This window comes from Mesoplodon mirus (assembly GCF_964341445.2).
Source record: "Mesoplodon mirus genome assembly, chromosome: 3".
NCBI classification, from domain to species: domain Eukaryota; kingdom Metazoa; phylum Chordata; class Mammalia; order Artiodactyla; family Ziphiidae; genus Mesoplodon; species Mesoplodon mirus.
This window is the reverse complement of record NC_138978.1, coordinates 95904642-95919324: the sequence shown is the minus strand read 5'-3', so window position 1 is coordinate 95919324 and position 14683 is coordinate 95904642. Positions and strand designations below refer to the sequence as shown.

The 14683-nt window shown below is 37.4% G+C and overlaps 1 protein-coding gene across 1 annotated transcript in view; it reads right to left on the bottom strand.

Moving 5' to 3' along the window:
• Positions 1 to 14683, bottom strand: part of SLC30A7 (solute carrier family 30 member 7) — a 79670-nt gene that overhangs the window by 13993 nt on the left and 50994 nt on the right. Inside the window, exons 9-10 of the mRNA XM_082616183.1 lie at positions 8339 to 8429; positions 1540 to 1689 (exon numbers count right to left, since the gene is read on the bottom strand). Of these exons, the coding sequence (XP_082472309.1) occupies positions 1540 to 1689; positions 8339 to 8429 (241 nt within the window). The remainder of the gene's footprint in view (positions 1 to 1539; positions 1690 to 8338; positions 8430 to 14683) is intronic.

Below are 14683 nucleotides of genomic sequence, written 5' to 3'. Positions count from 1 at the left end.
GACATTGACACTTTTTAAGAATTCAGGGTAACAGTCCACAGGGTGGGTCTGTCTGGTTGTTTATTAGTGAAGGGATTCACATTAACCATTTCTGGCAAGAGTGCCACACAGGTCATGCTGTGTACTTCCCACTGAATCACATCAGGAGGGCTGGGTCAGTTTTTAAGCACAGATTTCTTTTTTCTAACATCTTTATTGGAGTATAATTGCTTTATAATGTTATGTTAGTTTCTTCTGTATAACAAAGTGAATCAGCTATACATATACATATATCCCCAAATCCCCTCCCTCTTGTGTCTCCCTCCCACTCTCCCTATCCAACCCCTCTAGGTGGTTACAAAGCACCGAGCTGATATCCCTGTGCTATGCGGCTGCTTCCCACTAGCTATCTATTTTACGTTTGGTAGTGTGTATATGTCAGTGCTACTCTCTCACTTCGTCCCAGCTTACCCTTCCCCCTCCCCGTGTCCTCAAGTCCATTCTCTATGTCTGTGTCTTTATTCCTGTCCTGCCCCTAGGTTCTTCAGAACCATTTTTTTTTTTTGGATTCCATAAATATGTGTTAGCATACAGAATTTGTTTTTCTCTTTCTGACTTGCTTCACTCTGTATGACAGATTCTAGGTCCATCCACCTCACTACAAATAACTCAATTTTGTTTCTTTTTATGGCTGAGTAATATTCCATTGTATATATGTGCCACATCTTCTTTATCCATTCATCTGTCGATGGACACTTAGGTTGCTTCCGTGTCCTGGCTGTTGTAAATAGTGCTTCCATGAACACTGAAGCACAGGTTTTTAAGGCATGGAATCAGTTTCCTCATTAGATTTATGTGTTAGGTAATTTTGGAAGCAGTGTCAACATCTAGATTTTTTGCCAAATATTTCCAGCAACCTAGACCAAAAAAAAATCTGTGGTCTCTCTCCTCAGATATTCTTGACATGATGTTCTTATTCTGCTGGTATATACAGAATAACCGAGTAATCACTTTTATTTTATCAGTCACTGACTATGTCAACTCATGATGGCATAAACATTACCTGATATAATTTGGTTGCAGTCATGCACTGACTAATTAATGATTCCATATACAGAATTAAGAAAAACTCAACAGCATATTAAGCCATTAAATGACACAGAAGTAGAGATGGCTTTGCTATCAACAAAAATGTTAACATAGTTTGCTTTTAGCTAACGTCACTGACCAGACATTATTCTTATTCCACATGCTACCTGAGAATTCCTAGCTTCAAACATCATATAACATGTCTTATAAGGAGTGTACAGTAAGGGAGAATCTACTTTTTCTTAAAGGAGCTCAAATCAGTACAACAATGAGTAACAGGACTATCTTCATTAACAGTATTCACTAAAGTAAGGATCTCCCAAATTTGACTCTGTGGTTGAAAAAAAACTTTCACACTTACCTCACAGTGTAGTATATATATATTCAATATGTTAAATAGTAAATATTTTTAAGTCTAGTAGATACAATAAATTCCTAGACCCTTAAAAGAAGTTAGTAAAAAAATCATACCTGAGTAAAAATATTATGCGTTTGGCTTAAAATCCACCTGGCATCAGCATCAGGTGCTACTACTAATTTCAAGGTCCCAACATAAACATCAGAACATAAGGTCCAGAAATGCTGTTCTTGTAAACTGTAAACTCCTTGCAACTGCTGCACCTAAAATATAAAGAGCACATATTAACATGAACTCAAGTATAAGTACACCCAACTTAAATTATGCAACACATCAGTAAACATGGATTCTACTCTCTAATGAAAAAAGTGGCCTGGTCGGGGGGTGGCTTGAATTGATTAACAAATACCTACTGGGTACTACTATGTTCTGGTACCATGACAGGTGTTTGGGAAATATAAATGAGCACATATCAAAATTGTAGGGCACCGCTGAGAGAGCGCCTAAGTGAAATTTACATTTTCAAATACAGTTGACCCGAGAACAGCACAGGGGTTAGGGACGCCAGCCCTCTTCTCAGTCGAAAATCTGAGGATGCAACCAACCATGGATCATGCAGTACTGTGGTTATTTACTATTGAAAAATATCCATGTATAAGTAGAACGTGCAGTTCAAACCTGTGTTGTTCAAGGGTCAACTGTACATCGATCAGAAGACAAATATAAATACATGTGAGCTAAGAAATTAGGAAAAAACAACAAAGTCAACTTAAGAGATAAAAAGGAAGGAAATAAAGGATGGAAATCAATGATCCACAAACTTAGAAATGACAAGAGTTCACAATATCAAAAAACGAGTTCTCTGAAAAGATTAACGAGCTAGAGAGTCAGTGTTTCGTATGTAATGGGGGCATGTTTTAGACAGGATGATTCTTCATCGTGTACAAGAGTCAGGAACTACAGGATCTTTGCATCCCCAGGACCCAGGGAACTACATGCCAACATATACCCTTCCCCAACTCATGTGACAACCAGAAAAGGGAGGGATGTCTCAAAGTTTTTCCAGTGGCTCCTTAAGTGTTCCACACCCTTAGGTTGACAACCACTGGCAAGACAAACTCTGATGGCGGTAAAAAAATAAAATAAATGAACATGCAATTAAACAAAGTATAAAATGAAAATGGAAAAGAACTACAAACAACAGATTTTAAAAACCATAAAACGAAATACTATATGAATGTATCAATATGTGAGTGTACAAAATACTACAGCTGAGTAGAATCCAAACACTTCTCACCACCTCTACTGCTGCCAGGCTAGTTGAAGCCACTTTAGTTTGGATTATTATAATACCTTATTAACTGGTCTCTCTATTTCAAGCCTTGCACCTCTTTATCTATTCTCAAAACAGTAGCCCAAGTAAGAATCTGTTACTTTAGATCAGATGCTTTCACTCTGTTCAGAATCCTCCAGTAGATTCCCATCTTACTCTGAACAAAAACCAGTGCTTTCACAATGACTTACATGGACCCACGTCACGTGGCCCCTTGTTATTTACCTTATTTCCCTCATCTCCTACTACTCCTCCCCTTGCTCCCTCTTCCTCAGCTACAGAAGCCTCCTCACCACTCTGAAAAGTCAGGCACACTCCTGTCTCAGGGCATTTGCTATTCCCTCTGCCTGGAGTGTCTTTCCTTCCAGATTTCTGCCTGGCCTACTTTGTTTGGGTCTTGACTCAAATGCCATCTTCTCAGGAGACCCTTCTACTGTTATTCTATCTAAAACTACAATGCTCTTATTTTTACATTTCTCTGCTTTGTTTTACTTTTAGGCATATAATGTCGCACACTACATTACTTATGTTATTTATATTGTTTCTTGACTGTCTCCTCTAGCAGAACTCAAGCTCAATAAAGGCAGGGATTTATTTTCGATTTTTATGTTTTGTATCCTCAGCACCTAAAACTGTAAGGACCTAAGCCTGGCCCAAGTAATTGCTCAGTAAATAGTACATGTATGTATATAAAATGAATATAAATTCAATTTTTGTGTTTGCTTTGGTAGCACATATACTAAAATTAGAACAATCAGAGAAGATTTACATGGCCCTTGTGCAAGAATGACATGCAAATTCATGAAGTGTTCCATGGTCATTTCACAATGTACATGTATATCAAAGCAACACATTGTACACTTTAAATATACATAATTTTCATTTGTCAATTTTACCTCACTAAAGCTGGAAAAAAAATAAATAATAAAATCAGAAAAGCAACAACAAAAAACACAATTTCAAAAGTCTAGACAAAAATGAATATATTTCTGGAAATACAGAAAATGCTGTAATATAAGAAAAAACCAGAAGATATAAAAGGGCCATTAAAAACTGAGGTGGTAATAAAAGTTCTCTTTCATAAAGCACCCCCCACCCCTAGTCCCAGAGGGCAGACTTTCAAGAAACTTAACATAACCTCTTAGTTTTGCCAGAAAATAAAAAAGAGGTGCTATCTCATATAAATAAGAAATAATCTTGATCCCCAACCAGATAAAGACAATAAATCATAAGCTAATTTCTCTTATGAATTAAATAAGCTAACTCCAACAGTATATTAAAAAATAACATATGATGACTAAGTTAGGTTTATCCCAAGAGGGAAAGATTAAACATCAGAAACTCTATTACTGTTATTCTTCAATTAGTGAAGCAAAGGAGAAAAATCAGTCATTTCAATAAAAGCATTACAATTATTTAATAAAATTCAACCCCTATTTATGATTAGAAGGACACTTCCTTAACTTAATGAAAGCTATCTACCCAAAACGTGCAGAAAACGCTTAAGGAAAAAAACGTTAGATGTATTCCCTTGAAGATCAGGAAAATCTTTACAAAGATGTCCAAATCACCGCTATTGTTCAATACCTCTGTACAGATCTGGAGGAGATGAACTAAGATCAGAACCCAGAAGTTAAAACAAAGGCTCAATGTAAAAAGATCTTTATAACAATTACAGCAATTTAAAAGAGAAAGAGGGGCTTCCCTGGTGGCGCAGTGGTTGAGAGTCCACCTGCCGATGCAGGGTACATGGGTTCGTGCCCCGGTCCGGGAAGATCCCACATGCCGTGGAGCGGCTGGGCCCGTGAGCCATGGCCGCTGAGCCTGAGCGTCCGGAGCCTGTGCTCCGCAACGGGAGAGGCCACAACAGTGAGAGGCCTGCGTACCGCAAAAAAAATAAATTAAAAAAATAAAAGAGAAAGAAGTTACTCTGTGAAGGGGTTAACTACCGATTCCTGTAAATAGTCAAGAATCTGAATGACCAACTGAACGTCGCAAAGGAGATTCTTCCAACAGATAGAAGTCTGGGCCAAATGAATAATAAGATCTTTTTGAATTCTGAGATTCCCTGATTCTTAAGTAATCTATTTGGGCTGTCAATTAAGAAAAAGTTGAACTTATATCTATCAAAAATATTTATTTTTATCAGAATTTGATGCATGTAGGATCACTTTCTGTAAGCTCCAAGACACTTGGTGGGAAATGTGAGACAATAACCATTGTGCCCTTTAAAAAAACTGCTTTTACTAGGGAAAGAGGTCAAGGTGCACTTCCTCTTTCTCTTTCAGGACTCTGATGACACAGTGGTTTGAACCTGATATCCCTCCACACTTCTCTAAATGGAAATGGTATACTGCTAGGGAAACAACACCCTGACTGAACAGATTTCTTCTACCTCCATAGATATAGCAGTACAAGCACATTCCTGCAGTTATCCTAAAGCATAGGTTAAGGAATGAGTCTTATAGAAACTGGCATTAACTTTACTCAAATTAAAAAAAGTGGGCGGGGGGGCTTCCCTGGTGGCGCAGTGGTTGAGAGTCCGCCTGCCGATGCAGAGGATGCGGGTTTGTGCCCCGGTCCGGGAAGATCCCACATGCTGCGAAGTGGCTGGGCCCGTGAGCCATGGCCGCTGAGCCTGCGCGTCAGGAGCCTGTGCCCCACAACGGGAGAGGCCACAACAGTGAGAGGCCCCCGTACCGCAAAAAAAAAAAAAAAAAAAGTGGGGGGTGCTTCCCTGGTGGCGCAGTGGTTGAGAGTCCGCCTGCTGATGCAGGGGACACGGGTTCGTGCCCCAGTCCGGGAAGATCCCACATACTGCGGAGCAGCTGGGCCCGTAAGCCATGGCCGCTGAGCCTGCGCGTCCAGAGCCTGTGCTCCACAGCGGGAGAGGCCACAACAGTGAGAGGCCCGCGTACTGCAAAAAAAAAAAAAAAAAAAAAAAAAAGTGGGGAAAGTGTAGCTACAGCTGAAAATCTGTGTCGCTCTTCCTGCTCGGACAGTGTGGTTTAACAGAAAGAGCATGAGCTTTTAAAGCCAGAATGATATGGATTCGAATTCAGATTCAGCCACTACCATCTGTAACTTTAGATGAGTTACTTAAATCCTCTAACCTCAATTTTACTCAATTTTCCTAGGGAAAGGAAGATGAAACTTACCCTCTATGGTTAATGTGAAGAAAAGAAACAATATATGTAAATCACTTAATATAGGGACCAGCTTAGAGTAGGCGGTCAATAAATTGCCCCTTTCTCTTCCACAACTATGCTGACTGGTCCTACCTTAAAATCATAAAACCACAAATGTCAAATGGGCAGCACTTCACTTTCCCTATCTCAAAAAGAACTATTCTATACCTTCTCTTTTCTCCTCTGGTCTTCTGATTTCTCTGCATGATTACTCTGCCCTGTAAATCAAAGAGAAAATAGAAGCACACAGAAAATCCCTTATCCTGCACCACCAAATCCACCAGTCAGCCCTCATCTCTTTCAGCACTTTCTGTCTTCCCTTGGGGGATACAGAACCCCTGGCTCCTATCTACAATGAATTCCTCCATAGTGCTTTGGGTTCTATCCTTTTTCACCTTCTCAAGAACTTCATTCCTTCAACAGGTAGTGAAGTAACCTGCTTCACTACCATATCATCAATTTCTTCCTGTCAGTCGACTGTTCCCATCAGTAACACACAGGCTCCAGAACCGCACTGTGCAATGCAGAAGTCACTAGACACATGTGACTAAATATATGAAAATGAAATGAAATTTAAAAATTAGTTGCGCTAGCTCAAATTATTAAGCTTCGAGTACTCAATAGCCACATGTTCCTTGTGACTTCCATACTGGACAATGTAGATTATTGAACATCTCCATTATTGGGGAAAGTTCTATGGGATGCTGTTTTAAAACATCTTATTTTAAAAACAAATTCCCTCACCACTGTTACTATATCTACAGCCAAGCTATCAGCTCATTTCTTTGTTCCCTTTAATAACACTTCTTAAAAAAAGTTGACGGTAACTACTATCTCTACCTCCCCAATTCATTTTCTCCTTAATCTACTATTATCATGCTTTCTCCAAACTCTACTGAAAATGCTTTTATCAAGGCCATTAATGCTGTTCATGATCCCAATCAATGGTCACTTCTCTATTCCTACTGTAATTGCCTCACAGAAATATTTGGCACTGTTGATTACTTCCTCCTTCTTCAACTTCTTCTGGGTTTTCCAGCTCCCATTCCTGGCTTTCCTGCCTGTGCTCTAAATCTGGAGTTGAAGCTTGACCTAAAGATTAGAGCTTAATCCTCCCAAGGTAATCTCACATAATCCTAATGTTTTAAATGTTAGTCATATACTGATGACTCAAACTCCCCCTAGTTCTAATCAGTCCCTAAAACTCCAGATTTGCATATCCAACCACTTGAGTGACACTTCCCCTAGATGTACAGTAGGCATTTCATTTTTAACATATCCAGAATAGAACTCTTGATTTGGGAGGATTTTCCACCCTCACACCTGCATCAACCTCAACAAATGGTATTAGCATCTACCTAGTTGTGATTCAACACTTTTTCTCCCCTCTGCTAATATAATCCATCTCCAAAAGCTTATCCAAAATATCTACTTAGCTCCATTTTCACTTCTACCACTGTAGTCCAGGCCATGATTTTTCAGATTAGAAGATAACAGCCTCTTAACTGGTTTTCTTTGCTTTCATTCTCCCTAGAGTTTATTCTCTAATAGCAAGCAGAATAAGCTTTTAAAAACTTACATTTTGTGACACCCTACCTGCCTAAAAGCTAATGCTTCCCAGTGAATAGAATTAAATCTAAACCTCTTAGTAAGACCAAAACCTCTATATGATCTGTCCTCTGCCATTCTCCCCAGCCTTTCCAGCCACTCATCCCTTTATTATGCTTCAGCCACAATGGCTTTTTTTTTTTCCTGTTTTTCAAACACACTAAATTAGTTCCAGTCATAGAACTTTTCCCATTAGCATTTTCCTTTACTTGGAACACTCTTCTCCAAGATGTTCATGTCTGGCTCCTTCTTGTCAACAAGATTTCAATTTCCTTGAATATGACTTCCTGGATAAATCTGACATAGCCATCCATGTCTCACATGACTTTGTTTTATTTCTATTATAGTAATCATCACTGATATTTTCTTATTTATTTATTGTTTAGTGCCTGTGTTTTCCCACCAGACCATAAATTCTTTGATAGACCCTGACTACCTTATTTACCATTACACCCCTAGTACCTTAGAAGAATATATGACATAAAAGGGGAGCTCACAAAATCTATGCTGAAGAAATGCTTATATCATCTGCTATTCATATTTATATTTTAAAAGAGCTGCTTGATTTCTAGATGAGGACAACTTCTACCACATTTTCTTTAGTGACGCTCAATATTTTCCAATGATTTTATTCTGGTTTGTATAAATGGCATTCATGGTCAGCATTCAGTCTTGGCAGAAATACTAAATTATACACACATGCTACCCATATTTATAAAAGTTATAACCCCTAACAGCTTGGAAACAACCAAAACCCAATGGTTTGGAAGCTTTGAAACTTACCCTCTGATAGCACTGAGGGAGAGTATTTTCCAAAAGGGGAGGAGTTCTCTGCATTAATATTCCAACAGACTCTCTTAAAAGAGGAATAACACTATAGAAAAGGAAGACATCAAACTTATTAAAGCCACATTCTGACAATCCCATCCTTCAAGAAAGTAATAATATACCTCCCAATAGAATATAACAAAGATTTGTCAGAATAATATGAGGAAAAAGAATCCAGACATTGCTCCAAAGTTTTCATGGGACAAATAAGTTATTCTTTAAAGTAAAAGTAAAAGAGCTAAATGAAATGTATCAATGTATGAAACAATAAACATACTACTGAATAGTACTGGAGCATCTAAAATTTAAACACAGCAGTCATTCAACTGTCATTTAAAATATGACTTCAAATGGCTAGAATCTTCAAGGATAATCTATAAAGCATATCATGGCCAACTGGTCCTTAACGTTTATCAAATGTTTACATTCATTTATCTGAACAGTAGTGTTAAGGAAAATACAAAAAAATTAATACAGTATATTAAGTTCATTCGTCCAGTGTTTTTCCAACCTGATTATATATCAGTCTTCTTTGATTATTAAAAAAAAATAGAAGCCTGGATATAACCACAGATCTAGTGAATCAGTACCTCTTGTGATAGGGCCGCAAAGTCTGTATGAATTGATGTAATTAGTCCTCAACCAGTATTTGGAAATTATGGCTTTAGGCTACTTGGATGGTTAAATGCACACAAAGCAATTAACAGTGTAATGGTGAGGGTGACTCTAATGCAGTAGTTTTCTAAACCAGCTACATATCAAATTCACCTTAGAGTCTTGTTTGTCATTTCTAACATATTGAATGAGAATCTCTGAGGGAGAGTTGAGGCATCTATGTTTTTAAAAAGCTCTCCAGGGGGTGTCCAATGAGTCAGGGGGTGAGGCACTGCTCTATTGCTTGAAGCAGACTGAGAGGGAAGGTCAAGAATAGCTTCATTACACTTAATAGCTTAAGCCAGTTCTTTCTTTTAAACTTGTAGAATCTCAATATTTCTAGAGTAAAACCCCTCCTGATTACAACTATAGGAGATAGAGATAAAAACAAAACAAAACAAAACATATACCTTTTAAGGAAGGTAGAAGGTGAAGTGTACCTTAAAAGATTAGTAGTACTTCTGACAGATAGAAAAGAAAGAGAAGATATTAATGAAGACACAAAGGAACAGGGACAATGCTTGTCTTGTTCACTGTTATATTCCCAAGGAGGCCTAGTAAAGTGCTGGTCACAAAGTGGGCCCACAATAAATACTTGTTGGTTAAATGAATGATAAATGCATAGATATTAGATGTTTTAGAATCTAGATTAAAGAAAGGAAAGGCCCCAGGGAAGAAATTAGGAGACTGTTCCATACTTTGTGTACAGTGATAAGTATTTGGATAGGGAGGGTAAAAACAGGAACAGAAACAAATAGGAAAATTAAACAGATACTGAGAGATATTGAGATATTGAGAAACTGGTGTCCAGGGAAGCAACACCAAGGGCAAGCTTAGAAAACTAAAAGTGTGGAGAGAATAGCAGTAATGAATATAAAAGCTCAACGTAGACAGGAGTTTAAGTCACATTCAAATGAAAACATTCTTCAGATAGTGATTTACAAGCCAAGAATAATTAGATGCCACCTTTAATTGCTCCTTCTCCCTTAAAACCCTCATGCTCTAAATCGCCAAGTTCTCATGACTTAACATTGTAAACATTTCTAAACTCCATCCCCTCCCTGTCATTCTATTACATATGTCTACAATAATCTCCATATCACTTCACTTAGATTATTATAATAGCCTCCTAAATGGTCCCTTTACCTCTAGTCTTATTTCCTTAAGTCTGCTGTGATAGGCAGCTTTAAAGATGGATCCCAATGACCCCTGCCTCCCTAGCGTTCATGCTCTTGTGTAATCCCTTCCCCTTGAGTGTGGGCTGGATCTAGTGACTTGCTCCTAATGAGTAAAGTATGGCAAAAGTGACAAGATGTCAATTCTAAATTAAAGTACTCTGGCTTCCATCTTGTTCACCCTCCTCTCTTGCTCTCTCACTTGCTTGCTCAAAGCTGCCACACTATGAGCTGTCCTATGGAGAGGCCTCTGGAGAGGAACTGAGACCCTCATTCCAACAGCCCAAAAGAAACTCAATACTGTCAACAACCACTTCAGTGAGCTTGGAAGTGGATTTTCCTCCAGATGAGCACTGGAATGACTGCAGTCCTGGCTGACACCTTGACTGTTACCTTGTTAGAGACCCTGAGCCAGAGGCCAGTTAGCCATGCTCAGGTTCCTGAACCAAAGCAAAGATAATAATGTGTGTTATTTCAGCTACGAGGTTTTTGTGTTAAGTTCTTATGCATTCACAGATAACTAATATAACCATTCTTTACAAAGCCATTAGACTAATCTACCTAAAATCAGTATCTGACTTTATTCCTTCCCCATTTAAAAAAGATCCATTAAGAGCTCCCTACTGCCTAGGGGAGTAAGTGTAAGCTCTTTCACATGGTATATTTTTTGATCTGCCCTCCACTAGCTTCACCTCCTATCATTTTTGCTTCACATTTTACGCTCTCTAAAACGTAAGCATGTTTGTACTTCACTTTCTGCTGTTTTTCCTTTCATGCTTTGGCTCATGCTGTAACCTCTCTAGAATGTCCCTAAACTGCCCTGTAATCTGGCTTCTACTCCTTCTTTAAAATCTCAAGTGTCACCCCTTTTAGGGTATATTCCCTGATCCCAAACTGTCCTCCAAACTGTATAAATGTCCTCTCTGTGCTCCTGTAAAAAATCTGTGATACCTATAGTAACACTGGAGGAAAAATGGGTGGAAAGCAACTGGAATCGGGGTTAAGGATTTTGACAGTGAAAGAACATCGGTTATTCCTTCATCTAACCTGAAGAATAGTGTCTGTTTCTATCTACTGTGCTGTTATTAAATAGGTGAGGACTCCCTGGATTTACCAAAAAGGCGAAGAAAAACAACACAGTAGAATAATAAGGCATAATTCAACCATTAGATTTTTTCTTTCCTCTCTCCATCCTCATTTCTCAGGAAAAAGAAAGGATCAGTCACTAAATGTTTCTATATATCTAATTTACACAATTTTTATGTTTTCCTACTTTCCTTATTGTACTTCTCAGAAAATGAGGCACAAAAATGGTTCCCCTAGAATAACTGTTTGAGAATAAGTTTTTTAAATTTTTTTATACAGCAGGTTCTTACTAGTTATCTATTTTATACATATTAGTGTATATATATCAATCCCAATATCCCAAATCATCACACCACCCCCCCACCCAGAGAATAAGAAACGTATTTCCATGTGCCCACTAAATTTAGCTATTTTGATCATTTCTTCTCCAATCTTTATCTCAAGAAACTCCTAATAATCTGGAGATATCTGAGGTGGAAAAATCACTCAAATGTAAATCATGAGACTTGGGTTCTAATTCTGCCATTAAATAGCTTCAGGCAAATAGTATAACATTCCAGAGCATCTATAAAATGAGGAAGTAGATTAAATATCTAGGCAATTTCTTCCATCTTTATTTTCATTCAATAAGAAAAAAAAAGGTCAATCTACAAGGAATACTAAGAGAGAATATATTTGGAAATGAAAGAAAATATAAGTTGCCTTTATATTCTAAATAGCAACAACAACAATGCACAACAGCATCATCAAATGAGATACACTTTGCAAATGAATTTAATCTATTACTAATTAGGTAATCCTGCAAATGGATTTTATTACACAATCAATACAAATAAGCAATAATTAAGCACTACATGCTTTGCTTGGCATCAGATTTTCTTGAATCAGATGGAATCTTACTCTAGAGTTGTGGAAATGGAGACCTAGTGCACTAAAGTAACTTGCCCAAGGAAATAGCTAGTGAATGGGAGAGCTAGAATAATAAGAACAGGGCTTTTGACTCCAAACTCAATTTTGAAAAGTTCAAGTCAACATTTACTATATGCCTACCATGTGCCAGACATGCGCTAGGCACCAGAAATAAAAAGATAAATAATACACAATGCCTTACCTCAAAGGAATTCACAACTATTGAAAAAGCCTGTAGAGATCAATGGAAATCAGGCAACAAACACTTATTTAGGACCCACCATTTGGAGGAAGGCACATATGAATTCAAAACAACTGTAGATTAAAAGCCTGTATCCAATTTCATTTCCCATGAACTTTTGGTGAATGGTTTTTTTATTAGTATGTTGACAACTTACTTTTAAATATACCTTTAAAAATAAAAAGTATAACTTTCAAAATAAAGTGGGGGAAAAAGGAATAGAAGAGAACATGGACTCTACTGTAACAGAAGGCATGCAATATGAGCAATGATATTACTTAAGCAATAGTTGTAAAATATCACCTTGCAAACAACTTTTAAAATATTTATTGTCTTGGAATACCTAGGGCTAGTCTAGCTTTCCCTGCAAAGAGCTAAAACACAATTAATACAAAAGAGTTGAGTCCAATCTAAAATAATCCTTAAGGAGAGCAGCTTTAAAACATTAAAGACATTCCCTTAATACAGTGTCTTAATAAGTCACCCCAAATAACCATCTACAAATTAATCCAAACCTTTGTTCAAATTTTTATGTGTTAACCCACGTGTGTTGCCTCTCAAAGACTGCTACTCCCTTGTAAGAACAACAACAATAACAACTAGTATGGCCGTTTTTCTCCTAAAATTTACTTTCACCTGTGGCCCTTAGTTTGAGGATTCTAGAACTGGTGAAGTTCCATGATCACAGATTACACACTACTAGAATTAACAGAGGGGAATTCCCTGGTGGCACAGTGGTTAAGAATCTGCCTGCCAATGCAGGGGACACGGGTTCGAGCCCTGGTCCGGGAAGATCCCACATGCTGCGGAGCGACTAAGCCCGTGCACCACAACTACTGAGCCTGCGCTCTAGAGCCCACGAGCCACAACTACTGAGCCCGTGTGCCACAACTACTGAAGCCCATGCGCCTAGAACCCATGCTCCCCAACAAGAGAAGCCACCGCAATGAGAAGCCCGCACACCACAACGCAGAGTAGCCCCCGCTCGCCGCAACTAGAGAAAGCCCACAAGCAGCAAAGAAGACCCAACACAGCCAAAAATAAATAAATAAATAAATAAATTTATAAAAAAAGAATTAACAGAGAATTTAGAGATCACTCATTTTAACACAATTCAAGAACCATAATGCAGATAAATATTTTAATAATAAAATTAATGTTAGAAGCAAGCATCTATTTTAAAATAACTAAATAAAAGATATAACTGATACATATAAGGAAATAATATATAGAGAGTGTACCAACAGGTTCTTACCGATTTTGTTATACTATAAAATTTGGAATGGTTGCCTACTTAGGTAGAATTTTAATAAAATGTTTACATTCAACAGCAGCAAGCATTTCACCAAAGCACATGGAAGCATCACACTAATTTTCTCCAATAATAATTTTAAAATATTGTTAAAAATTTCAGATGTAGGAGCTATATAACTAGGTTATGAAACTGGGGTGGGGAGAAAAAGGTGCCTGCTAAATCACATGGTGATAAGCAATTTAGAACCAAAGCCAATTTCTATAACAATCTCAGAGGTCATAAAAATGTAAAAGAAACCTGTAGAAACTCTATTTTTGCTTTTTTAAAATTGTGTTTAGCTCAGGAGTTTGTGCCCAGATTTTTCTGATTAACTATTGTAATAGGGAATCATAAAATAGATTTTAGCATGGATCTATCTAGCCATAATGAAAGGATATGGGGAAAAAGACAAACTCAGCAAATTCCTGACTGAGCTAAGACTTAGAGCTGCATCCAAACCCAGAAAGTAAGCATTTGGAAACAATTAGAGGTTCACTTCTGGTTGACTAACTCAATTCTAGCTTTAACAGTGAAATAGCATTTTCCTAGCATATATAAAAAGAATGAGTCATTAGGTACATGAGTTTACCAGTAAAACATGGTAATAGTTTTATTCCTCAAAAGCTGAAGATATATCAAATTTACAATCATACAATCAGAAACTTAAAATTAATATGAAAGCTTAAATGCTAGCAGATTAAATAAGCAAGTTATTATTCTTCATTGCCAGTAACTTTGTAAATGAAAAAATACTAAATCTTACTTCAAAAGCAGCATATTTAGTGAGTCTCACCATTGCAACAGTACATAAAATTATCTAGCAATAATTATAAACAAACCAAACCAAAGAAAAGGGTATACATTATGAAAACTTTTGAAGAACAGACTGGTGATAATCATAATCATTAACAATAAAAAATTTCAGAGAGTTGAAACTATTA